The sequence below is a fragment of the Dipodomys merriami genome, unplaced genomic scaffold, assembly GCF_024711535.1.
Source record: "Dipodomys merriami isolate MVZ:Mamm:240054 unplaced genomic scaffold, mDipMer1.0.p SCAF_172, whole genome shotgun sequence".
NCBI classification, from domain to species: Eukaryota; Metazoa; Chordata; class Mammalia; order Rodentia; family Heteromyidae; genus Dipodomys; species Dipodomys merriami.
Genome location: NW_027203071.1, coordinates 159,152 through 187,114, shown reverse-complemented (window position 1 = coordinate 187,114; position 27,963 = coordinate 159,152). Strand labels below are relative to the sequence as shown.

Below are 27,963 nucleotides of genomic sequence, written 5' to 3'. Positions count from 1 at the left end.
CTCAGAGAAAGCCATATGATTGATGGTCACACATGAAGATATTTTTAATAGATATTTTCTTCCTCTAAGGGGGAAATGGAGGAATAAGATATAGTAAAACTATAATGGGATAACCAACATAAAATTGATTTTGTTTTCTATTTGAATGGCAGTTATGTTTTACTTATTCAGTGAATAAATGTGGTGTGTGTGTGTGTGTGTGTGTGTGTGTGTGTGTGTGTGTGTGTGTGTGTGTGTGTGTGTGTGTGTGTGTAATATGATTTGGGGGCTTGAACTCAGGGTCTCTCACCTTCAGTTGGGTTTTTCACTCAGGCAAGTACTCTGCCCCTTGAACCATATTTCTACTCTTGGCTTTTTGCTGGTTAGTTAGAGATACATGTCTCATGGACTTTTCTGCCCAGGTTGGCTTCAAACCATGGATCCTTGGGTCTCAGCCTCCTGAGTAACCTAGGATTACAGGTGTGAACCCCTGGTACCAGACTACTGAAAATCTTTTTAACTGAACTTCTTCACTTGAAAATATAAGGTTGATTTGAGATACTCCAGGAAAAGTTCTCACACAGTCCCTGTTTTGAGCTAAACTTGCTAGAGTTTACTTCAACTACTCCTGAGCCCACTGACTCTTCTCATCCAGGAATAATGACTTCCCTTTCCTAGCAACAACAGAAAATGGCATTGTGCTTTCTGTAAAGCCCACATTCGGAACACTTTTCTCTCCAAAGGAATCTTCCTCCTTTCCACACTGTTCACTATTGCCTGGCTACCATCTTTGTGATCTCTGCTAGGCTTATCTAGACTTTCCTTTCTCCTGTGATAACTTGACTGTGTCATTTCTTTGCTGGGCCAGGTACCAGTAGCTCATACCTGTAGCCTAGGCTACTCAGAAGGCTGAGATCTGAGGACTGAAGTTCAAAGTCAGCACAGGCAAGAAAGTCTGGGAGACTCTTATCTTCAATTAATTACCAAAAAAGTTGAAGTAGAGCAATGGCTCAAGTGGTAGAGCACTACCCTTGAACAAGAAAGGCTCAGACAGTGTCCTGGCCCCTAGCTCAAGCCCAGACACCTGCACAAAACAAAGCAAACAAAAGGAAATAAAATCTGAGGTGGCCATCACATTACAATCCCAATTCATTTGTGCTCACAGGTGCACAGGACCCATATGATGCTATTGCACATCTTGAGTGAAAGAACAATTTCCCCACCAACTAACCATCCCTAGAGTCCAATCTGCATGCAAGAGCATGTGTTTAGCAGGAAATGTGCATATACATATATGCATATACATACAGATTTATTTACATGATTGAATCTACATTTTTTGGAGGCTGTTTGAAACATCTTATCAAAAGAAAACACATTTTAAGCAAGAGGTTAAAAAAGCTTTTAGGACCCAAAGGCCATTTAATACCATAAATCCTACTTGGGGAGTTTAGCAAACAGTTTTCAAACCCACATCCAACAGACTGGTTAGTATTGGATACACAGATTTGGTTTCAAAGCTGAAATGCCTCTGGTGGAATAGAACTTCTTGTGAAATTCAGTTATTTTATATTAAGCCATAAAAAAACCAGGACACATTATCTATTGACAACTTAAATATTAACTCAGTAGGCTACTTGGTGATATAAATAGGAAAAAAAATAAGTGGTCATGAAGTGAGGAGACTCTGACACCAGCAAACTTTGGACTACAAAGAATATTAAAATCTATCCCAGAATCTAAAATAGATTTAAAAAAGAGTCATATTCCACACTATATAGACCCCATACAGCCCCAACCATCCCTCAAGGAGTACATGCCCCAATACATGAGGTTTTTCTAACCGCCTGCTACAGATGTTACTATGTCACTAATTAACAATGATGACAGAAAATGTGTCATACCAGAGGTTTTGTTATCATACAACAACACATCAGGTGGCTGCAGGAGTCTTCTTCCAAACGCTACCATCAGAAGGCCATCTGACAAAAACGTCCACATTGCTGGTCCAGGAAATCACAGCTAGGAGACACGAGGCATCTGTACTCTCCGTGGTGGGCAGCCTGCTCCAGTGAGAGGGGTTAGGGTGAAGAGCTAGTCCCAGCCGTGTGGCACAGCCTCCTATTCCTGGGCCTCCTTGCGAGTCAACTTGTAGATCTCGGTGGGTCCGTCCACATGGGTGATGGTCGTGGTGAGCTGCAATTCTTCCCCACTGTGAACACCCAGGTCACCTGAAAAAGGATATAGGTGCACTGTACTCAGAGGCCAACTGCCAGCCTTTTCAAAAATTGGCTCTGGGGGCCTTCGTTAAGGACCCACCAGTGAGCTTCCTGTTGATAGTAGTTATGAACATTAAATGAGAGCTTTCTTCATGCTTAACACTATTTGGATGTTTTATATGTGATCTTACTTAATTCTCACGGGATCCCTTCAGAGAAGTATGGGCATTGTGATGGAGTCCTGTTCAGCTTTACGATGAGGAAACCTGGGGGTGAGCTCTGGCATGGTAGTGCCAGCAATCAGAGCCATGAGAGCACATGGACTCGAAGGCCCATAGGCAGGCTATGGCAGCGCAACCCACCTCACAGCTGATACACGGGGTAGGCATGCATGTATTTGTGCTGGCTAGTGGGGTTATGTTGTATGCAGGCAAGTAAGACCTGCCTTTATCTACACCAAGAGACTGGGCAGAACTACAGCACTGGACACAGTCAGGAACAATTAGGGCATACTTTGACAGGCAGTGGTGCACATGGTATACCTATTTGTAGCTAAGGGTGCTGGAGAGACAAAAGCTAAACTAGTATCTATGATTTTTTTATATTAAACTCATATGGTATTTTTCTGAGATTGAAGTTTTTCATAGCTCAAAGCACTGAATTAAATAAATGCTGTTCTCAGCTGCTGGGAAATCACTCCATATCTTAGAACTAGCCCTGACTCTTCCCTTAGGACTCTTTACCTGGGGTGTCAACTCAGACCTCACCCCCACTCTCTGCCTCCCCCCTTCCCCGTAGCTTGGCTGGTCCCTCCATAAGGTTTGGTGTGGTATTAGTGTTTCACTTACATCCATTGATTGGTGCTGCAAAATCTGTCCCAATTATTACACAGCAAGCTTTCAGGATTTGGGCAGAGGGTACTAAATAAAGAGGAATCGGCTCGGCTTCCAGCACATCCCCACACATCTACTTTGCAGCAAGAGCACTAGTGGAGAGGAATGCTGGTGAGAGGCTGGACCTGGATGACACCTTCAGCCAAGTGGGACCAAAAATCACACAAAGAGCCACTAACTGGGGTTCTGGCCTCAGCTGCTCTCATTCTGACCTCACCATGCAGGTGAAGTATAAGCGTCATTCTTCCAGGTCAAAGAAACAGGTTCTAGATTCACATATCTGGGCAGCCCTAAAAACTTCAAAGCCAGTTCCTTGATCTGCCCATCCAAGTGAGTCATTAGAATTTCAAAGACAGTCCTGACCTCCCCTGTGTCTGTTTACCCAAGAAATTCCTGTTCCCAAAGACTTCTTACAAACACTAGAAGGCTGGTTGTGGGGCTTGAACTCAGGGCTTGGGCTCTCTCCCTGTGCTTTTAAAAAAATATATATGTTTTTTATTGTGAAAATATTGTACAGAGGGGTTGTAAAGTTTGTTTGTCGATGTAATGTCTTGTACATCTCATTCATTGTTGCAATGGGTCAACATGTATCCCTACTTAAACAATTTTTTTTCTTCCCCTCCCCAAATTATACCAACATCAAACAGTGAAAACAGGGGTTATACCGTGAGGGAGGAACATACATACTATGCTTGTCCTCTATCACTTTCACCCACCGCTCAACTTCTGGGTTTTTGAGCAGTTATTTGGATATAAGTTTCACGAGCCGGATACCAGTGGCTCACACCTGTAATCCTAGCTACTCAGGAGGCTGAGATCGGAGGATCGAGGTTCAAAGCCAGTCCAGGCAGAAAAGTCCGTGACACTCTTATCTCCAATAAACCACTAGTGCTGTGGCTCAAGTGGTAGAGCGCTCGCCTTGAGCTGAAGAGTTGAGGGACAGTGCCCAAACCCAGAGTTCAAGCCCTACAACTGACAAAAAATAAACAAACAAAAAAAAGAGTTTTACGGACTTTCCTGCCCTGGCTGGCTTTGAACCTCAATCATCAGATCTCAGCCTTCTGAGTAGGTAGGATTACAGGTGTGAGCCACCAGCACAAGGCTTTACTTGGGTTTTGATCTGAAGATTACTTAAATCTAAACTATGATACCAATGAACAAATCCTAGAACATGTGTATGATCTTGCAGATCATTTGAATACAGTCAAAACTGCTCAAAGTTTAATTCAGTTTGTGGTATTTGTTACAGTAGCCCTACCAAATTAATTCATTGAAGACATAGAAAGTTTTCTCCCAAGAAGGCAATTAAAGTGCACCCAATATGGCAGACTGATAGGAAGTCTAAGGCTCAGGAAAGACAAACAGGGCAATGAAAGGTCAGATGATGATTAGGGCAATAGCTCTGGCAGAGGTAGAAAGCATAAAGTGGCCAAGAGCAAAGTAGAGCAGATACTGGTGATAGCTTGTCACCTGACTCCCAACTTTGCTGGGCAGTGAAGAAAGGTGGTCAAGATTTGCTTTAGAGTCTGGATCAAGGCTGGTGATAAGACCAATTATATAGTCCTAACAAATATCAAGAAAGAACCAGCCTGGCTTAGGGAAGATCAGACATAACCTAGGAATAACCTCAATAAATAAAGCCCTCGTAACTCAACATTTATTGAGGCAGCAAGCCACCTTTCCTGTGAAATAAGCAGCAGTAAGCCTGAGAAGCCCCCAGAAGTATAGCTGACAACATACCCAGCTGGCCACTAAGTCCTAGAACCTGGAGACATGGCTGTTGCTTCTAGAAGAGTAAAAGCAGAGAAACAGAAAGTAACAAGTGGCAATTAGGCTATCTCTCATTCCCTCTGCCAGCCATCCAGTCAGGAACTCCACTGTTCACTTTTTTTTTTTTTTTTTGTCGGTCATGGGGCTTGAACTCTGGGATTGGGCGCTGTCCCTCAGCTCTTCAGCTCAAGGCGAGCGCTCTACCACTTGAGCTACAGCGCCACTTCCGGTTTTCTAGTGGTTTATTGGAGATAGGAGTCTCACGGTCTTTCCTGCCCGGGCTGGCTTTGAACCGCGATTCTCAGATCTCAGCCTCCTGAGTAGCTAGGATTACAGGCGTGAGCCACCGGCGCCCGGCCACTGTTCACTTTTTAACAAAACATTCTAAGAAGAATTTTATAAGCCAAAGGGAACAAAAGTCTAAGATACTTCCAAAAGTTGCTAAAGTACATTATCTGCCTATATGGAAACAATGCAATGAAAACCCTCTGTATAATTAATATATGTTAATAAAAATAAGAAAAGAATTGTCTGACTTCATAGGCAGCTCCAACACTATATCCCCCCACAATGGATGGGTGACATGGTGGGTTTGGGCAGTTTTTCAGAGTGCCTGGCATTGCTGTTGGCTCAGGAAGACAGGGTATGTGCTAGGGTTCTTATCAGCCTGCTGTAATTCATTCCTGCCTGGGAGACATCTTGAATGATTTTCAGATGGTTATTTGCTATAGAAATAGGTTTTAAAAATCATACAACATAAAAAAGAAACTTACTGTGTGTGTGTGTGTGTGTGTGTGTGTGCCTGTACTGGGGTTAGAACTCAGAGCCTCTCACTCTCATATAGCTTTTATGTCCAAGGCTGGCACTCTACCACTTGAGCTACACATCCACTTGTGTATTTTTGCTGGTTAATTGGAGTAAGAGTCTCATACACTATTCTGCCTGGGTTGACTATGAACTGTAATCTTCAGACCTCAGCTTCCTGAGTAGCTAGGATTACAGGTGTGAGCCACGAATGGCCAACTTGAAAACAAAATATAACCAAAAGCAACAAGAAAAACCTCAGCTTTAATCAAGTCAGCAATAAGGCTGAAAAATGTAATTGAAGAAAGGATCGTCACAATGTCTACGCTAACTAAAGAAAAAAGTACCTGTGTGTGCATCACAGATAATCATACCAGAGATACATATGGAAGATGACTGCATGTGCACAAGTATCTCTTGCTATCCCACAGGAGATGGGTTCTAGGTCCTTCAGAGGACATCAAATATCATATGCTTAAATCCCTAATACAGAATGCTGTAGCATTTGCATAGAACTATAGAATCCTGTCTGCTTTATAGCTGCTGTAGATGACTCATAAGCCCCAATGTGATGTTGATACTATGCAAATAGCTGGTTCACTGTAACCTCTGGGGAGTAAGGACAAGAACGAACAGGTCTTTTCATGTATAGTACTGACATCTTTTCTCCTTTTTCAGATATTATTTTTTTAATCTGCTGCTGGTTGGATTTGGGGATGTGAAACTGAAAGATACAGACAGTATACTTGTGTGTGTGTGTATGTGTGTGTGTGTGTGTGTGTGTGTGTGTGTGTGTAGAGAAAGAGAAATATACACACTTTAAGTAAACACAGTGCGCGGGTGTATATGTATGTATATACACATATACAGATGTGTGTATAGACATAGATATATACAGTGATTCATTTGGATGTGTTCCTACCACCATTGCAGCTATGGTATGCAGCCAAGCAGCAGGAAGGACCCCAGGGCACCCCACTTTCACCAGCAGTGAACACGTGAACACATTCCATTTTGGAGCTATCCTTCCAGGTTCATAGTGCAGGAAGCAGGTAAGGAAACTTTTGTCCCCAAGATCAAAGGAATGTTCCCTGAGAGCAAAGGCTGGCACCGCCATGTCTTTGAGCCTCACCTCACTCCCTTTTCACTCACTGTGGCATGGTGCGATGCACTGAGGTACCCAGTGGTTCATTCCCTGGAGATCACTTTCTGACCCACGCAATGAAACAGAAGTACTTGGAGGACATGCTCTTTGGAAAGTGACTCTCTACTGAACTTGCTTCCCCCTTTGTTCCTCTCTGTCCATTCTGTCCATTCCACAGGGAAAGATGATTATTAATATTGTACACTTTCTTCCTTTCCAACCCACATCCACTGCACACACATCTTATATCTTTCTCAACCTCCTAAACAAAAGAATGTTCTCAATGAGTCTTTCTCTTTCATATCTTTTTTTGGCATCAGAATCTTGTCAAATTCCTGGAAACAGGTTTTGCCTAGCAATCCAACCATTAACCATCGCATCCAGGCAAGAAGTACTCCATACATAAGATTTATTCCACAGAAAGAAATCTGGATTCTTGGCTCTAGACCTTAGGAGCACATGAGGAAAAATGTTCAAACCAACTTAAAAGTAAAATTACCCAGAGAGGTGGGTGCCATTGGCCCACACCTGTAATCTTGGCTACTCAGGAGGCTCAGATATGTGGATCAAAGTTCAAAGCCAGCCTAGGCAGGAGAGTCTGTGAAACACTCATCTCCAATTAACCACCAAAAAGCTGAAAGTAGAACTAATGCTCAAGTGCTAGAGTGCTAGCCTTGTGCACAAAAGCTCAGGGATAGTGCCCAGGCCCTGATTTCAAGCCTCAGGAATGGGGGGAGAGAAGAATCTGTTAGGGAATGTAGCATTTTTAGCACCTGGATACAAAATGCCAGTGGCACATCCCTATTTTAGTGACAATCCACATCAACCATGACTATTTCTAAATGCCCCTTAAGAAAGAAATCAGGAAATGTAGCTTCCTACTGATACTTTTCTTTGGCTGTGAAATCATGCATCAAACAAATGGTCTTCTGATGAGGAAAATATCAGTTCTTCACTGTGAGGTGGAGGGTGGCTATGGTGTAGGGTCAAAAGCCTGGACAAAAGCTGCCTGGGACCTGACTCTGCAGATTCGGCCCTAGCTCATCTTCTACTTGCCTAGTAATGCTGAAGCTGAGTACACTCTTACTATGACAGAGATCACCCTCTGGGCCACCACTTCATTCCTAGCAGGAATGAAGCAAAGCATAGAATTTCACAGTTCAGAAGGATTTAAAGCAATCCCTTGCAGCTCATAGAAACCGTGCACAGAGTCAACAGACCTGCCAGCAATTTCATGGTAAAAACAAAACAAACAAACAAAAAACAGAAGGAGTCATGGAGCTAAAGTGTGCAGTTCATAGTTACTGTTCAAGATCTACGTTATTTATAGTAACTGTGCTGATCATTACAACACCCCAGAAGAGCAGAGATTGCTTTAGGTAGTTCTTGCCTAGAACACAAGAAACCCCCCGCCCCTTACTAAAATCAAGGACAGGGCGATGTGGTTTCTGTCCACCTAGCAGGCTGACCATGAACTGAAATCAAAGTTCTTGCCCATCAGCCATTGTGCTGGCTGTGTGGAGTTCACTGTCTGGGAGCCTTCCTGCCCACATGCATATAGTACATGTATGAGTACTAGCAATGGAAGGGAAGCTGGGGGTTTCTACCTCTTCTAGAAATGAATCGGGTCAGATCAAGAGCTGAGCAGGAAGTAGGTGAGTCAAATCTTTAACAGGACCCATGGCCAGAGATAGACCTAAAATTGAATATGGCAAGAAGTTTTTACTCCAAAGACTGGGAAGGAAGAGATGTGGTCAGGTTGCTCTTTGCATAGAAACTGTCCATACGGTATGAAGACAGACAGTAGCGAGGCCACCCCATTGCCCTTGACTCCAGCACAGAGCCTAGCTCTCCTTGCTCCCTTGAGTCCCTATTTCCATGTGATCATCTGGCTTCCTCCTTCCTCTTCACAACATTGCTTCCCTTCCTGTGATATAGGAAGAGTGATGTTAAACTCTAATTTCTAAAAAAAAATGTTCATTCAACACTTATAGAAGCATCATTAAAGAATCAGTTTACTCCCCCTAGGGAGTAAACATTTCTGCAGGTGAGCAAAGACATGAGAGGGCTCTTCCACTATATCTACCCCCCAAAATAACAGGAGTCACCTGATTCCTAAGAGGAATCACAGTCCCCTAAGCCTGCTCTGGAGACCATGAGTTCCAAAAGACATATTGCCTGGGCAAAGGGCTCCAGGGACAAGTGATTTAATAACTTGGGAAAATGCTGTCTCACCCTCCCCCGACTTCTTGCTAAGAGACTGTTAGTACAAATTAATTTACCAAAGACATTAAGATGACTCGCAGCAAAAACCTCATTAACATTGATCAACCTAATTCAAACTTATCTGATTATTAAACCCTCCAACATGCCAGGAAAAGGCCATTTGCTGGGCTTTAGTATGCGTGATTGGGCATAGTCTTCAAGGAGGCGGCAGCATTTTGACTGGGTCGGGAAAAAAATGGTTAAGGTTTTATTAAGCCCAGATATCAAGCCCAGGGCACAATATGCAATCTATTCATTCAACACATACTCAGTGAATCCTGCTTTTAAAAGCCAGGCCAGTCCTTGGTGCTGAGGAGCTGCCCCCACATTGGTCTCTGTCCATAGACAGTGACATGCATCTTATGCTTGGGGAAGAGCAAAGGCATACCTAGGATAAAGCAGGTGTGACTGGAGGCAACATTATTGTGAGAGGAAATGGATGTTTACCAGGACACCTACATGTGAACTCCTGATCTGGTCAGGAGTCATCATTTCCCTCTGCCATGATTAAGAGAAACCTCAACAAGCTCTTTTAATCTGTTTCCTTCTCTCTAAAATGATCCTATTATCTAAATTCGCTAGTTCCTTATAGCATCAACATCTCAGAGTTCTGTGATTGTAGGGTAAGAAAAGAAAGTCTTGGAACAGGAGGTTATTGGTTTGAATATTTTGTCAAAACAAAGCTCTTCAAGGGCTAGGAATATAGGTCAGTAGAACATCACTTACCTATCTAGTATAGGCAAGACCCTAGAGATCTGATCCCTAGCCTTGCAAAACCAAAACCAAATCAAACATCCTTGAAGAAAAATGAGGAAAAAAATGAACCACCTTCTGTCTCAGGGCCCAGAATTCACCTGATCTTAGACACTTATTTCTCAAATTGGAAGAAGACACATGGCATAGTTTGCAAACACTTATTTTGTTGAAAAAAAATTGATCAAAGCAAATTTGATTTTTTTGGCACTGAAACTGGGTTATATTGTAGAATAGAATGAAATAACCACTATTGACTTTAGAGATTTTAAAAATGAGGGCTTTAAGACCTATATAGCTTATGTTGACTTTTCGTTGGTAGTATCAGAGTACCTGTCTCTGTCTCTGAGAGGATAAAACCTGCAGGAACCTAGAGCTTAGTCACTTAAATCTTAGAGGGACCCAAGCCTATTGTTCCATAATGAACCTATGTCAAAGACAAAGATTTACCATTGGACTGGTCTTCCCCATAGTTTTTATGGGATGGTGCATACAAGAACATCAAAGCAAAAACATAGAGGTTCCACATTCCATAGATGCCCGTGAAGAAAGCACTGTTCACTTGCACTGTGACACCACCCCATTTCCAATGGCCTTCTGTCACCTGTAGAAAAAGAACAGTAACATTCAAGTGAGTCACAAAGAAATGTAATATCAATATAGAAAACCAATCAACATGAAAACCAGGTCTCTTCTACAAATGGCAAAGCTAAGTTCCATGTAAGACAGCATCTGTTTTTCAATCATATTAATATAATTCAAGGTCAACTGAAGAGGAGGTATGTGTCAAGCACAAAGTCAGGGACTTTTAATCTTTATTTTTTAATTTTTGGTGTGTGTTTGTGTGTGTGTGTGTGTTGGTACCAGGACTGTGTGTGTGTGTGTGTATGTGTGTGGGTATTGGTACCAGGTGTGTGTGTGTGTGTGTGTGTGTGTGTGTGTGTGTATTGGTACCAGGACTTAAACTAAGGATCTCTCTCATGAGGCATGCTTATTCATAGCTGGAGCTTTACCACTTTTGGGGTGTGTGTGTGTGTGTGTGTGCGTGCGTGTGTGTGTGTGTGTGTATTGGTACCAGGTGTGTGTGTGTGTGTGTGTGTGTGTGTGTGTGTGTGTATTGGTACCAGGACTTAAACTAAGGATCTCTCTCATTAGGCATGCTTATTCATAGCTGGAGCTTTACCACTTTTGGTGTGTGTGTGGGGGGGGGGGGGGATTGGATTGGTACCAGGACTTAAACTAAGGATCTCTCTCATTAGGCATGCTTATTCATAGCTGGAGCTTTACCACTTTTGGGGTGTGTGTGTGTGTGTGTGTGCGTGTGTGTGTGTGTGTATTGGTACCAGGTGTGTGTGTGTGTGTGTGTGTGTGTGTGTGTGTGTGTGTGTGTGTGTGTGTGGATTGGATTGGTACCAGGACTTAAACTAAGGATCTCTCTCATTAGGCATGCTTATTCATAGCTGGAGCTTTACCACTTGAGCTATGCCTCCAGTCTAGCATTTTACATGCTAATTGGAAATACAATCTCATGAACTTTTATTCCCAGGCTGTTTTTGAAGTTTGATCCTCTTTATCTTACTTTCTTGAGTAGCTAGAATTATAGGCAAGAGGCACCAGGAGCCTGGGATTACTGGTTTTTATCTTGGCCATACTTTAACATCACCTAGAAAAATATTTCCCCCTAAAAGCAAATCTCTTGTTATCCCCAAGAAAGAGATTGTGTTTAAACTTCTATCCACAATTGTAAATCCTCCTCTGCCATCTTCCTAGCCAGATATAAACTACCCACAGGTGGAGAGTAGCTCTGCCAGGTCTTTAGCATCTAATGTGCCACAGGTGTGCACGTTTCTTTGCTTTTCTTGCACTCTCTCTCTCTCTTTCTCTCTCTTTCTCCCTCTCCCTATCTCTCTCTCTTTCTCCCTCTCCCTATCTCTCTTTCTTTCTTTTTCTTTTTTGCTAGTACAGAGATTTGAATTCAGGGCCTTCTGCTTTCTTAGCTGGTGTTCTACCATTTGGGCTACCCTTGAGCTCTACCATCTCATGTATTTAATAAGACAAGTATGATTGAAGACTTTAAACTTTACTTAAGTATAAAATAAAAACTTAGTTGGGTGCTGGTAGATCATACCTGTAATCCTAGCTAGTCAAGAGGCTGAGATCTGAGGATATTGGTTCAAAGCTAGCTAGTGCAGGAGCGTCTGTGAGACTTTTATCTCCAATTAATCACCAGAAAACCACAAGTGGAGGTGTAGCTCAAAGTGGTAGAATACTAGTCTTGAGTGAAAGAGCTCAGAGACAGCACCTATGCCTTAAGTTCAAGTCCCAGGACCGACTAAATAAATAAGCAAGCAAATAAATAAAAACTTGCATGATTATAGAGGAGAACCAAGTTTAATTTTTTAACTCTGGCACACAGTAAACAATAAATACTATTTTCTAAATGTCATTCTAGGTAAGTCACACACAAAGGTAATTATGAAGCTTTCTGTGCTTTGTAATTCTGCAAGAGATGTTTGAAGCTGTTTTGCCTGTGATAATCACTTGGTAAGTGTTTTAAGGGCTGTCTGAAGACACATGAATTACAATAAGCATTGTCAACAGAGCTGTTGAACTGAGTGACTAGTAAAGCTCTGAGACCCTTGACATTAAACTAACCACTTCTGCTTGCTACCAGTAATTTTACTTAGAGATAATAGAATGTATGGATAAATACTTCTGTGACAGCTTATGAGACTGAGTTATACAAATCCACTCCAGGAGCTACTTTTAAATTTTAAGATAGGAGTTAGATCTAAATGTCAGATCTAAACAAGCAGTTTATCTCACCTGCTACTTAGAATAGGTGTCTGCATCCTCCATACATTTCTGTGTGCCCCAGAGCCCATGGGGGCACTAGACTTAGTGTAAAGTTCAAGATTTTCCTTTGGAAAGACCTTCAGTGTCAGTGAGCCCAGTAATGCAAATATAAATTTACTTGTACTTGTGGCACAAACACCACCATGAACTTATTTACTTTGCAAAATAGTTGATGCCATGTGAACTGTCTAGGAGTATTTACTTGGCAAAGAAGGATCTTGTAACCACCCGTGATTTTAGGCATTCAGCTTCTTAGAAATGTCTCCAAATACCACTCTTCCTACTTTTAAGTACAGAACATCCTAACTTTATAAAAATTATAGCACTTAGAACATCTTATGATTTGAATGTACATGGTGGAAGGTGTTCTGGGAATCTATTTGTTCACTGTGCTAACACTGGGACTCTTCTACATGTGGTAAGGCAGTAGCCAACGAGCTAAAAGATGAAATATGGCAGCTCTTTTACTGTTAGGGCAACTAGGAGAAGGGCCTAGAAGAAACTGTACATCTTGGAAAAACACATATTTTCTTGTGGTACTTAGATTTTGAACTCAGGGCCTCATATGTACTCGGTAGGTGCTGTGTCACTATGTGTTCATTTTGTGTTTCATGTTGGTATAGGATCTCAGTTTCTGCTTGGACACATCCCTGGACCATGACAGGCACATGTCAGCCCATACAGCTATTCATGGAGGGGAATCTCAAAAACATTTCTTCCTAGGCTGACTTTGAATTGTGATCCACCTGATCTCAGCCTACCAACAGATTATTAATAAAAAGATGTTAATAGTCTAGTAACATGACTGACCTCTCTGCTTGTTGCTCAATGGTGCATAACAGAAATTTGCAAACAAAATGCAGAGATGTTGCAACGATGCATGGAAATAGAAAATAGAGAGATGAAAACTCTTAAGAAATATCTACTGGAGGCAGAAACTTTGTGAGGATGGAAGAAGGACCGTGGAGCAATCTGTGTGAGGAGCAGCTTCAATAGATGTGGGTCCTGCTTGCAGTGGGTGGGTAAAGAGAGGTCATGCCAGCAGCTCTCGGGAGTTGGTCTAGAGAAGGGAAACTGAGGCTCTGAGTGACAAGACAATTAGATTCAGAGCTACTGTTTGGGCTCTGAATGTTAGATTCTGTTGGCTTTGTGGGCGGTTGCGGGAGAAGGGGGGCGGTGACAAACATTCTTGAGACATAATTGGTGAGTGATGATAATGTTGGGCCTGGAAGGAAGGAGATCCTATGGGCAAAACCTGTGAAAGGATAATACCCATTAGACGGTAGAAGGTGGCAAGTGTGTAGGAGCTACTATTATGTAAGGCTTCAGGAAAAGCCCCCTGAATGTATTCCTAGAAGGTAGAGATTTTTGTGTCTCTGGAAGTAGAGGATCCTAATGTGTGTATATACCATTGGATACAGGTAGAAAAAGGAAAAAAAAGGAAGAAAAAAGAGAGGAAAGGAAGGAAAAAGGGGGATATCTAATAGAAACACTGTGGTCCATAGAACAGATGTCAATGTGACAAGTGTTAGTTCATTTAAACACTGCTCTCCATTGGATTCCTTCCTTATTACTTAGAATGAATGGTTAATCTAGATGTCATAGCAAGGATACCCATAGTTAACACTTATTCAATGCTCATACTGTTCCAGAAATTATGCTAAGCATTTTACATAAAAGAGAGTATTTAGCCTTATAACAACTCTGTAGAGAGAAATAAAATACTTTGCCCTGGACTGCTTAACTAGAAAAGTCATAGCGCCCTAAGTTTGACTCCAGAAGAAGGTGTTTTTAACTATTAAACAACACAAGGGTATTGTTTAATAAGCCAGGGTCACTCTCTCAAGGCAGCCTAGGCAGGAAAGTCCATAAGACTCTTACCTCCAAATAACCAGCAAAAGCCCAGAAGTGGAGCTGTGGTTCAAGTGGGAGAGTATTAGCCTTGAGTGAAAAAGCTAAGGGGCAGCGCTCAGGCCCTGAGTTCAAGACCCACTACTGGGACAACAATAATAATGATGACTGTGTTAATAATAATGATGATGATGATTTTACAGAAAAATCATAGTAATAAGAAGCTTATATAATAAGGGCTGTACAGGAACTGAACCTGACGAAGGAAATAGCACTTCATCCCCTCTTCTCGTGTTTGCTCTGGGATATGCACATTGTTCAGAACACAGCTGCACAATTATCAACTCACTGAAATTGAAATCTATAAATACATTACTTCCTGCTGAGGGCAAAGTGTTGAACCACATAGACATTGTAACCCCACTGCTTGGAGACTGGATTGTGTTTTTTCCCCCTCTCTTCTCTCAATCACTTATGCCTGAGACATGCTCTAAGATCTGAGTACATTCCCACCAAGATGAACCACAATTAGCGGCCCTCCACAGAGCAGGCCTTAGAGATTCGAAGTCTTATTAATGGCAAGGCAGAGTGGTGAAAGGCTCCTCTTTCAGAGAAACAAATTAGGTAGCCCCAACCAAAAAGAGGAAGGAAAAAATCATCTCTCCCTCTACCTAAGTCTTAGTTCTAAAACACACTGCTTTTCCTGATTTAACATCGCAACAATTTACTTTTGTGTGAAACCATCCAATTATACCCCTGAAGCCAAGCGAAGGTCAAATCCCTTTACACCCAGTAGTCTTGACAACCAGCATTCCCCACTTACCAACAAGATATTTCCAAACCTGAGATAGACATGGGCTCTCTTACTGGAAATATTCACTCTGTAAGTCACAGAATTAAGTGAGCGTGTGCACGCATGGGTACGTGCGTGTGCGCACGCGCGCGCGCGCGCGCGCGCACACACACACACACACACACACACACACACACACAGAGCTGGGGACAGGCTCTCAGGGAGTTTGCTGCATGTGGCTTGACCTGAATGTCAGGCACCTGAGGTCCCTTCAGTGAAGGTCAGTGACCTTCTCCTCAGCCACCACAGTTCTGTTCCCTTTTGGCCACCACCTCTAAATGGAACATCTCTTTCTCCTCCAGAGGAATGGGGCTGAAAGACCAGACTGCAATGTACCATCTCTTGGTTGCTATGACCGAGGCCATTAAAATAGCAGGCATTAAAAGACTGCACCTCAGCCCCTAGCTACAAAGCCTCAAGGTCACCGCAGTGCCAGCTTCCTGTGGGCCTTTCATTACTGCCCACACAGCCTCAGTATCCTGGAGAGATCCTCTTGCATTATATTTCATGGGGCTTAAATACAAGCTCTCCCAGCAAGCTGAGAGTATAATGGGGGTTTTAAAACATTCCTTTTACCTCGAGCTAGGATCCATTTCAAAAAGTTACCCAATGGGTTCCCTTTCAGGTGAGCTCATTGCTTTGACATTCCAAAATGACATTAGAAAATAAATCCTCTGATGACTATATTAATACAGTACCTGGGACACCGAGAGCTATGCTGGAAAACTTCTTAGATGTCTATAAATAAACCTTAAAAAAAACAGCAGGAGGAATGTGAGGAGCTAATGGAATTCAAAAGGCCTCATTGCTACCCCCTTAAGAGTTGAAATCCACTCCAGTGGCCCACTATGGAAGCAGAAATAAAAAGTCAGCCACAGGCTGGAGCCAGATACTGGGGTAATGGAGTATTAATACTTTTCTCCAAAGAAAAACTTCAAACTATGTTTCTTGGAAGATGGCTTCCCTTGCTTTCAGAAGTGAATTAATTAAACACATATAAGGTTAAGTTCTAGCAATGTGCAGCCATGTTAGGGAACAGGATCTTGGCTTCAAGTAAATGAACTCTGCAGAAGTGAGAAGCGAGGATGGAAGAGGACTCTTCTACACAGAAACAGTAAAAGCATGTCACAGTCACTCTTGCTTGAATATAAGTGTTTGAACCTTAGCTGGCTGAAAAAATGAAAAAAAACAATCTCCCTCAGAATCTTCCCCATTTTACTTGTATTTGAAGTAGAGAGAAAAGTTTGCAAGGCTTGCTAAATGAGCAGTCTGACACAAACACAGATGTGGAGGACAGAGCTTATAATGTGCAGGGGTTGTTTGATTTTTTTTTCCACTTGCACTTTGGCCTTCATCTGAGCTGGTAGCAATGCTGGCACTCTCTGGTTCTCAATTTGGGGTTGCCTGGGATGGCATTCAAGGGACTCTTAAACTGGAATAGGAAAAAGATTTCAGCTGGGCGCCGGTGGCTCACGCCTGTAATCCTAGCTACTGAAGAGGCTCAGATCTGAGGATCATGGTTCAAAGCCAGCCCAGGCAGAAAAGCCCATGAGACTCTTATCTCCAAATAACCACTGGAAAACTGGAAGTGGTGCTGTGGCTCAAGCGGTAGAGCGCTCGCCTTGAGCTGAAGAGCTGAGGGACGGTGCTCAAGCCCAGAGTTCAAGACCCACGACCGATCAAAAAAAAAAAAGATTTCACCACTATCTGACTGAAACTATTTCCTTTGACAAAACAAAACACATCAATAGAAACCATGATGTTTCCTGATCTAGTAATTCTGTAACACACAAACTAGCTAACTACACACACACACACACACACACACACACACACACACACACACACACACACACACACACACATATATGATACCATTTTGAAATTCAAAGTATTTTACATCACTTGTTTAGAAACCTTCTTTGAGGAGACTTCTGAAGCTTTCATCAAGTTGCCAAAGGAGTCCATACAGAGCCCGTGCACCAGAGGGTAACTTGCTTGTCTTATCCCAAGGCTCTATATGCTCTAATAAAACTCTCCATGTTACCCAGATATGTGGATAATAGAGCAATGACAAAAGAGTCAGAAGGACCAGATTTCTGAGCTCCAACCTGTATATATCTGGACAAGGCCTCCCACCTTACCTCTCTCAGGAACCCAGCTGTTCCTCCTGTGGTTAACCGTTCCAGGGACTCTTTGCTAATCCCTTTGCAACACCATTTCCCATAGTCCTTACACAGCAACCTTCCTTGGGGAGGACCATATTACTTAGTAGGAAAGTTTAGACTTTCGAACTATGAAGTCTTCCATTCACATCCCACCCAGCCAGAAAACTGTATAAATGGATTATTAGATTATTTCATATTTTACCAAACTAAGATCATAGTTCTGGCCCTACTTAGTTTTTTTTGTGAAGCCCAAATGAATGATATAGATGCATAACATGTTAGATTTAAATACTTTTCAACTTCCACAGCAAATTACCAGTAATTTTAAATCATTATCATGATCAATATTAAGATTTTCACTCTCAAATTTTGAGTTTGAGAAATAACCAATAGGAAGATAAGCTTCCATTGAATTACATTTCCTGTTTAAATGGCCAAATAATTGCTACAAGATATGGATGATGGACTACAAAAGGATCTATGTTAACGCTAGATAAAGATCTAATCAAATTAATGCTTGCTTGTTAATGTTGTGCTATAGGGCTTTAAACATTTATTCTCTTAAGTAATTGAAATATGTGCCTTTCAATCTGGTTTCAGGCTTTTCATTGATTCTGCAACTTTCACCTTCTACAAGGCTACATAAAAGGAACTGTCAAGTCCATGTGGCAAGGGGGCTAAGAAGGTCTAAAATCAACAAGAGTTTACCAGCTACCCAGAACGAGTGCCTCCCTATTGTCTTAGTTGCTCAGAATATTCTGTGCATTGTAGAGAGACCTCTCCAGGGATATTCTCCTTGGACACACAGGATACACATACCTGACTGACAATGAAGAAGATAACAGTCATGGCAGCACAGGCCAAGGTGATAAGCATGAGGAACTTGAACCTGAAAATTAGCCCCTATTAGGAAAAGACAAAAAGAATCATTTAATATCCCTCCAAGTCCTGTTCTCCATGTATAAATCTATGAATAGCTCATTTGAAAGAAATCTGTAATACCAGATGACAGCAAAATAATTTCATGTACTAACATTTCTGCACATTCAAAGGTGAATATGGTGAGACAATTCTTGGGCCAAATATTGCCTATGTTCTTATCTCTCATGAAACATGGATGCCAGAGAGCCTGGAAATTATATTCATAACACATCATGAGGCTGCTAATTTCCCTGCTAAGCTGGTTCTGCTTCATTGCCAGGGTTCAAAGTTACCAAATCCAAGTTTTCTGCAGTTGTACTAGAAGTCTGCTCCAGTGAACAAGAAGAAATATGCATATTAATAAGGACAAGTGGATTTGGTTGCATTTTCTCATGTATCACTCTAACTATAGAGACAGCCAAAACTTGGAAAGCACCCATGATTTTCTGAGAGCAGGATTTAAGGGAATGTGTGTTTCAGGGTGTAATGCCTATTAATCAGGGCCCCTGGTGTGCAGATCCACTGCATATAAATTCATTGGAGTTCTGAAGTGTGCCCGTCTCTTTCCACAGAGTCACCAGGCTCCAGTGTCTTAGCATACCACTTAGTCACGAGCCAAAGGAATCCTTGAAACATGAAGAACGTGCTGCCTGCATTAAGGATTTAGAGGTGTTAAGCGTTTCTCTAAAATAAAAATCTAATCTATGAAACAGAGGAGCAAACTGCAACTGAGAACCTGCTGGATACTTGAGAGTTTGCAAAACTGATTGCCTGGATTCATGAGCCCATCTTAGGGTTGATTCTGGGCAAGGGAACTCTGCTGAAGGCCTCACCCCAAACCAAACCTCAATCCTATCTAAGGCAGAAACCTATCTCTACCACAGAAAGAGAGATTTTGCTAGCTGACTAGGTGCTTCTTGGAGAAGGACTTAGCTTCTACATCTGCCCAGTGATCCTATGGAAAAGCTCTCCATGTGTATTTGAAAGTAAAGCCTTTCAACCTCCACGGGCTGTGCTTATCCATCAGGCTGAAGATGATGAGTACCAGCTCTAGAATGGGCTTGGACAGCTGCTTACCTCATAGTGTAGCCGTCGGACTTTGCTCATGGCTGGAAGACTGGACTGCTTCCCACTGATATTCCGAAACACCTGAAATACCATGAAGCACAGGAACAAAAAGTAGAGGCAGAGGCAGATCCCTGCCACAATGATGAAAGCCATCTGAGCATCCAGTAAAGGAAATGGTAGATTCACCACAGCCACAGATGAGCGAGCGTGACACTTTCTGGTCCCCAGGTAGTTAGGATAAACTTGGAGGCAACTACTAAAAGCTGGCATTCTAAGGGCAGTGAGTGGAGGTAGCAGCTGTTCTTACCCAACAGTTCCATGGAAGGGAAGTTGCTTTCTAAGTCAAATAAGAAAAAAACTGAACTCTGCTTGTAGAAATGCACAGGACGGATTTATCTGAGACCTTATAGGTCAGAATCAACTAGGTGTCTAGGAGATTCAAATGTGTTATGAGTTTGAAAGGCACTACTGTAGTAGATAATGGTTGCTACATACTGATTATGGGAAAGAAAAGCTGCATTCAAGTCATCGGAAGAGGTCAAATAAAGATCCCAATTCCCACATTAGATAGATGGAATCAGAGCTCTAAGAGTCAGAAAACAGTGTGTAAATGTGTTTGGAAAGCACTGGTCTGTCTCTGGGCATTTCTATAAGTAATACTTAGATGTCCTGGGATGATGGGAAGGGGACCTCTGGAGGGTAGATCAGCTGTAGCCGCCAGGAGCCCTAGTGGGGAGCAGAAAGACATGTGTGAATGGTAGGCACCGGATAGGGCCGTATACTTTGAGACTCATTGGGAACACTCCCCTCGGCCCCCACCCCAAGAATAACGATTTATTAAGTTGGTGAGAACCACAGGAACAACATTAGAAATCGTACCCAATGTAGGGAAAAAGACAAAAAGGAAAAGAAAGTGAAGTGTGTGAACGTTGGAGGTAGCAGCAGAGGGAAGCTTGTCTGCAGGCATGGTCAGCATGTCTTCAAGGCGAGTAGCATGGTGATGGTTTTCTGCCTGTCCACTTGAGCTGGTTTCCAGGCTGTCGATGCTGTTCTCCACTCACAGGGAGCAGCTTTTCCTTTGGGGTTGTCCTAATGAGGCAGGCAGCAGCAGCACATCTTTTCAAAGCAACTTAAAACACTCCTCTTAAGCCGCTTCCAGATCATGCCTCTTCCATTTGCTGCATGACCAGGGGGAGGTGGGGTGCTGCCCTCCATCTCTGGCTCTGTGCCCCAGGCAGACATTTCTGATGCTGGTGGTCCTGAGGGCAGCTTGATACTCTCTTCTGGGTCCCCTGGGCCCTTCCAGTTCAGATCAGATGCTTCTGGACCTGGGGCAGCCACACTGATATCCCTCTACCCCTGTGTGGCCCCTGTCCATATATTGTATAGGATGGTGGGGGGAGGGAGAAAATCAGCCCTGTGGCCCACCTGCCTCTCCTGCTCAGGGGCTGGGCAGGTCAATTCACTGGGTTGGCCTATGGGGAGTGTAGTTGTTGTTGCTGCTGCTGCTGCTGCTGCTGCTGGAGCAGAGGGAGGGCTTGCTGCCCTCAGTCTTCCACTCTGTACCAGTTATGCTGGGTCTCCAGAGAAGACAGGGGAGGCACACTGACCTGGTGCCTTTCCTGCCACCTTCCTGCTGCTGCTGCTTAGCATGCAGGCAGAGAGTGGGGTGGCGCACAGGAACACTGGCTCTCTTGACCTGTACATTCTGGAAGGTGAGGGGCAAGGTGGAGGCCCGGGAAGCGGGCGCCTCACCAGGCAGATCAGGTCTTGGCCCTCATCTTGCTGCTCCCTGAGCATGCTGTAGGTTGCCCTCTTATTATTAAATGTTCTGCGTGACAGGGCTGCCCACACCTCCTCTGGGTTAAATCTCATGTATAACACCATGATGAGCAGGATGGTGGGGTCTGGCTGGTTCAGACAGGCTGGCTAGGGCTTGGTGATGCTGCCTTAATTGGCTTAAGCCAGGGATGGCACATTACTTGCCACACCGACGGCCTCTTCTTTGGATACGCCATCACCAAGTACAACCTCTCCTCTGTTTCTACCCCCTCATAGAGCTTGATGATGTTTGGGCGCTCCACAGACCTAGAAATGTCCACTTTGGTGGCAAAGAGGGGCTGTTGAATTTGTCGAAGACCTTCACAGTCACCAGGGTGTCTGTGGGCAGGTGCTTGGCCAACTTGATGGGGGCAAAGCCCCCCTCATGGATGGTCCTCAGCACCTGGTAGTGGGCCCTGAGGAGCTCCTTGTCTGAGAAACTGGCCTCAAGGCCCTGATGGGACCTCGCCTCTCTACTGTGTTATCCTACACAGCACCCTAGTGATGCTGTCTAGGGAGAAAATAAATGAACAAATAAAGAAAACAAAACCAAATATAACAAAGCAGAACAAATGCAATGAAATGGAACAAAATGGAAAAAATGTAATAAAATACAATGAAATATAATGAAATAAAAGATATAAAATATAGTAGAACAAAATGTAAACAAAGTCTATAATAACTATAATAAACACACTAAAATGTAAATAATAAATGAATAATAAAATATAAGTATCTAATAAATATCTATCATGAAAACAAAATCTAATATGTAACTATAGAAGAAATGATAAATAATCAACAAAATGCCTAAATGCTACCTCATTGAAAACAAGTTAAAAAAATAGTGAATGAAGAAAATAAGTAAATAATGAAAACAAAATGAAGAACTAAAATAATAGAAGTAAAAGAAATTAAGGAAAAAAGGAAAAAGGAAATGAAATATAAGGAAAAAATTACAATTAAAACAAACAGAAAAACAAAAAAGATAAAAAAAAAAAACCCAAAAGTACAAAAGTCAAGCCAAATTACAATCCAAATCCAAAAACCCAAAAATCAAAGCCAAATCAACAAACCAAATCCAAAAACCTGAGAAATCACCACGCAACCAACCAACTGAACTCCAACCTCCCAGCTACCTACAAGAGTCCATCCGTCACTGCCCCCTATATATACAGCCATGGTTATGACCTCACATGATGTCAGTGATGTCAGAGCCACCAAGTTACTGGCCTAGAGGACACTTCTTAGCTGTGTGTGCCTGGGCTGGCCTTTCACTCAGGGCCTGGGCACTGTCCCTTAGCTTTTACACTCAAAGTTGGTGCTCTACCAGTTGGGCCACAGCCCAAATTCTATCTTCTTGGTGGTTCTTGGGGGATTATGGGCTCAAGGATTTCCAGTCCAGGTTGCTTACAAAGGCAACCTGCTTAGCTAGGATGCCAGGCCTTAGCCTTATTCTTGCAAGACACTTTTTGAGCTCATTATAATTTGAGTGCAGTACAAGTTTTTTAGATGATTATATAGGTTATATAGATTGATATAGAATATTTCTGTCAATTGCAATCTAATCAGAGTGTGGGTGCTCTTATCTATAATTCTAGCTGCTTGTAGGGTTAGAATTGGGAAGCTTGCAGTTGGAAGCTAGCCTGGGCAACATAGTCCGTGAGAGTTCATAGCAAGGGAAGAAGCTGGCATTGTGGTGCATGCCTCTCATCCCAGCTAAGCTGTAGTGAAAAATAGAATGGGATTCAGGCTCTGCCTGCAACAAAAGCAAGTCCTTTTCTCAAAAGTCATCAGGACAGATTCAAATGACTGGAGGCTAGACACAGTGTCAGAAGGCTGTCCTTGCCTGTCCTGGTGGGTCTGTCCCTCAGGTGCACATTTCACCAGCCCAGCTGTGCACCTCTGATCCTGGCAGACTATGGCCTGCAACATTTTTCTTGGAAAATGTCCCATTAGCTGCTGCCTTAATCCCACTTACATCTCAGACCTACGCCCTGGAACTTTGCCTCTTGGCCTCCCTTTGCTATCCACCCCAACACTTTGCTGCTTACATTTTTTTCCATACTTATTGCCAGGCACCCTGAGATTGTTTGCAAACTAGTCCCAAAGGGTCCCTTGGAGTCCTCTACTCTGCCTGAATCCAAACTGCATAGGAAACAGAATCCTCCCAGTTGTTTCTCCAGCCTCTGTCTGGAGGCCACTGCTGCTCAAGCTAAATTTGGGTGGGTTGTCCTTTCCCACCAGGGGGCCGTGGCTGGGACACTGGGCCTCTCTGACCAACACCCCCACCCCTTGCAGCCCCAGTTTCCACTTCTCATTAACAAAGTGGCTAAGAGCCTTTCTGTCCTAAAGTTGGCCGTGGTCTCCTGCCACAAATCCTGTCTCCTCCTCCCCACACACATGCCTCGCAGATCTGCTTGAATAGTAAAGGCATGCTAGCTTATGGAGGCAATGGGGGATGGGGATGGGGATCAGTTTGTTTGGACTGCCTGCCTCTCTGCCTGGGAGACTCTTCACCCATAATGGATGAGGTACTATCAATTTGGGTATTTACAACCTAAAAGAAACATTAATGGAGACTCTCTTTTGACGACAAACATACATTTACCACACTGCAGAGTATAAGATTTTCAGCTACTTGTAAGCAGTGATATCAGGTGGACAGCTAACAAGACACTGGACTCAGGAGTTAGGTTGGGGGAAAAGGGATAAGTTGTATTGATGTATAACGTAGAATCTAGATGGCTTTTAAGGCCACAGACCTGGCTGAGATCTCCATTCTGTGCTTCCTCGTCACTACCGAGAGGAGGAAGAGCCATCAAGAGACTGAGGGCTGGGTGTGGTGGTGTTCATCTGCAATTCCAATGCTTGGGAGACTGACATATGAAGATTGTGAGTTCAAGCCCAAACTGAGTTACATACTATCGTCTGCAGCCAGCGTGGCCTACATAGGCAAGATCTATCTCAAGATAAAAGAGAGAAGCCAGATGCCTGGCGGTTCATGCCTGTAATTCTAGCTACTCAGGAGCCTGAGATCTGAGGAGCTGCCTGGGTGAAAAAGTCCCCATGAGACTCTTATCTCCAATAAACGACTCAGAAAAAAGCTGGGAGTGGTGCTGTGGCTCAAGTGGTAGAGTGCTAACATGGAGCACAAAGAGGCTCAGGGACAGAGTCCAGTGGGTTCAAGACCCAGGACCGGCAAAAAATAAAATGAAAAATAATAATAAAAATGAGAGAGACAGAGCTAAAGAGAGAATATACGAATACGAGGCTAGAAGAAAGTAGTGTGATTACTTTTCCTGTGCGCATCCCACCCAATTGTCTTTCTAAGCACAGAGGAGGCAGTTGCAGGAACATTGAGAACATTTTGAGACCCATTTTCAGAGCCCAATCTGAGACTAGCGTGAGGTGTGAACGGTGGGTGACAATCTCCAGCCACTTGATGCTAGAGCAGCTCCATCCCAAATTGCCTATTTAATAGTTTAATGAGTGTGAACTTGGTAGGGATATTTCTCTAAGCAGTGTGTTTAATGCAGTTTCTCCTACGTTCCTATGACTGATGATAGTACTCTGGAATGATGGGTATGTGGTTTCTTTTGAAAACCAAAAACAAAAAAAAAAAATTTTGTTTCCTATTGGTGAAAGGACAGAGTGGAATGAGACATGACACTGTAACCAACTGTGCAGCCAATATTTGGGAATGGGAGGGTGGAGGTCCACTCTCATCTTTATGCTACTAACAAACAGATATAAATGTCAGGGCTGAGCATGGAAAGATAGGAGCCATCCAGAAAGAATACAACCCCAGCCCTCCTCCCCATGCTAGAGGAAAGGCTTTTTCCTCTCAGAGCACTAAACGTATTATTCCAAAAATGCTAAAATATTTAAATCCAGTATCCTTACAGGGATAAGCTAAGACTGTCACTTCTGCTTTTTGCAGATGACATGGACATAGTTCATGTGACCAACCAGAAGCCTTAGTGCTCCTGTGGAACTAATCACCTTAGCTTTATCTCCACTCAGTCTTGGGAATGAAGGCTCACACACAGGCAACTTCAGAAACTGGCTTTCCCATAGGGGCCCATAGATGAACCCCACCCCCACCCCCAGCCTCAGGGAAAAGCTTGTCACACTCCTCGCAGTAAACAGTGTGAAAAGATCATTTAGACAGGCAGTGGGTTAATACCAGCAATTCTGATCCCTCTGCCTTAGGGACAGCCTTTAACATCCTCTTTTGGCCTCCTTTCACCAGGGCTTGAAAGCAAGAGGTAATTCTTCTCATTATTTGCCTTAATTGTGCTTTTATCATTGGTAGGGAGATCAAAGCTCTGGCTGAGCACACATGGAGAATATCAGCTCAGCATTGGAAATGATCTTGGAGACAAGGCAGCTTTGGGAAGAACTAAAACCCTGCACCCACCAAAGAAGGATACAGCCAGCTCTGTTCCAACATCTGTAGTCCAGATACTGTAGAAGGGATTTGTGAGTTGTACTCCTCTATGAAAACAAACAAAAAAAAAAAAGTGAGATGGAAAGACAAGGCACAATTATGACAAAGGCAAAGAACAGGTCATGACTTATTGTTGCAGCTGGAGGGGTGGGGCCTGTATTTAGATAAGCCTCACAAAGAAAAGGAGTTGGTAGAATGTGCTTTGTAACTATAAAAGACTCAATCTGTGCCATAGTTGACCATGTGAGCATGTCCATTGACTTTATTCCTCAAGTTCCAATTACCATTTTCCTTCCCCAAACTCCTCCCAAAATGACAGAAGAGTAGACAGGGCAATATACATTCCAGCTCTCACAGGTATCTACTCACCTCTCACACATGTCAAAAATGAAGAGGCAGAAAGAGCCAATAGCAATTGGTCCAACTTGCTTCCAATACCCTGCAATGTGATTCCGCTCATGCTGATCCTGAGAAAACGCAAATTGGGAAAGGAGATAAAGCCAGGAGAAAAGCAAAGCAATGCTCTAGGTCATCTGGACATCCAGACAGTGCCTATGGTGCATCAGCACTGAGACCTACCCTCTAGCACTAGAAAAGGAAAAGAAATCTCCGTGTCCCGGCCACTCACTTCTAGGATGGAGAAGTGGTGGGGGAGCATTTCTGGCTCATGAACAAATGATCAATCACAAGGCCCATCCCCAGGACTCCTACAGGAACAACAAAGAACAGGGTACTCTGGGCCTCTGACCCCAGGCAGGGGGAGCCCTGTGCTGCACAAAAGAACACTTCAGAATTAAATTGCTGTGTGGCTAAGAACCTGTGTTTGTAAAGGTGACACTGTCCATAGAGGATAAAGACATTAAGGTATTTAATGTCCAGTGCAGGAGATCACTTCTAAGTAGAAAGATAGACATATTTTCTCCCTGTCTTCATTAAAGCCAGAACTGACTTCTTTTTCCTTCTTCTTTCCTTCCTTCTTCCTTTCTTTCTTCCTTTTTTTTTTTAAATAGGGTTTTACTATGCAGCCCAGGCTGGTCTTAAACTGGGGGTCTACCTTAGCCACCTAGCACAGGGATTACCAGCATTTGCCTCCATGCCTTGGTTGGGTAATTCCTCATGAAAGAAATGCAAATGCACACAGAGAAATAACATGGAAGAATGAGATGAAGAAACTGGGAAAGGCACGGGACTATCTGAGCCTAGTCTGGGACACAAGTGGAATGCTAATCAGCTCATTCTACCAGGAACTCTTTATGTTCGCCTTGAGGACCAGGTTCCAATTGGTGTAGCTATATCTTAGCCAGTGTAAAGATGGCCCCCAGTATTACTCATAGGCCCTCAATTTATCTTGAAATAGAATTTGATGTCTATTTAAAGAGGTCAGTGTTCCAGGGTAACAAGTGTCACTAGGGCATTTGGACAAACTGCCAGCTAGAAAGCGCCAGGCCCACATTCTCTGGTGGTGAACATGTTCCTGGAAACAGGACATGCACAGCTAAAGCCAAAGAGTGAGAAATAATAATTATCATTAGAATTGTGTATGTAAGCCTGGCACTAGTGGCTCATGACTATAATCCCAGCTACTCAGAAGGCTGAGATGTGAGAATCATAGTTAGAAGCAGCCTGAGCAGAAAAGTCCATGACTCCTATCTCCAATTAAACAGAGAAAAAGCCTCAAGTGGCCCTGTGGCTGAAGAGGTAGAGTACTAGCCTTGAGCAAAAGGAGCCCAGGGATAATGCTCAGGCATAGAGTTTAAGCCCCAGGACCAGCAACAAAAGAACTGTGCATGTGTTTCTTCCTAACCTACTCACATTATCTCATTTAATTTTCATAAAAATCCTATACAGAACTAGGTGCAGTGGTTCATGCCTATCATCTCAGCTATTCAGGAGGCAGATACAAGAAGACCCACAGTCAGGGCCAGCCTGGGCAAAAGTTATCTGAAAAACAAGCAAGGTGTGGTAGAATACACATGCCATTTCAGTTAAGTGGGAAGTATAAATAGGAGGATCACAGACCAAGACCAGGGCAATAACTCAGAACCTACCTGAAAAATAAGTAAAGCAAAAAAGGGCTGAACGTTTGGCTCAAGTAGTAGAGTACCTAGTAGGTATGAAGTCCTGAATTCAATAATTCCCAGGACT

At 43.1% G+C, this 27,963-nt stretch overlaps 1 protein-coding gene across 1 annotated transcript in view; it reads right to left on the bottom strand.

Annotated features, from left to right (window-relative positions):
* Positions 1–1,371: 1,371 nt before the first annotated feature.
* The window catches only part of Wls (Wnt ligand secretion mediator), a 107,838-nt gene continuing 81,246 nt past the window's right edge, over positions 1,372–27,963 (bottom strand). The window contains exons 7-12 of the mRNA XM_070025753.1: positions 26,188–26,285; positions 25,802–25,865; positions 19,554–19,697; positions 18,375–18,458; positions 10,278–10,431; positions 1,372–2,210 (exon numbers count right to left, since the gene is read on the bottom strand). Of these exons, the coding sequence (XP_069881854.1) occupies positions 2,101–2,210; positions 10,278–10,431; positions 18,375–18,458; positions 19,554–19,697; positions 25,802–25,865; positions 26,188–26,285 (654 nt within the window). The 3' untranslated portion in view covers positions 1,372–2,100. The remainder of the gene's footprint in view (positions 2,211–10,277; positions 10,432–18,374; positions 18,459–19,553; positions 19,698–25,801; positions 25,866–26,187; positions 26,286–27,963) is intronic.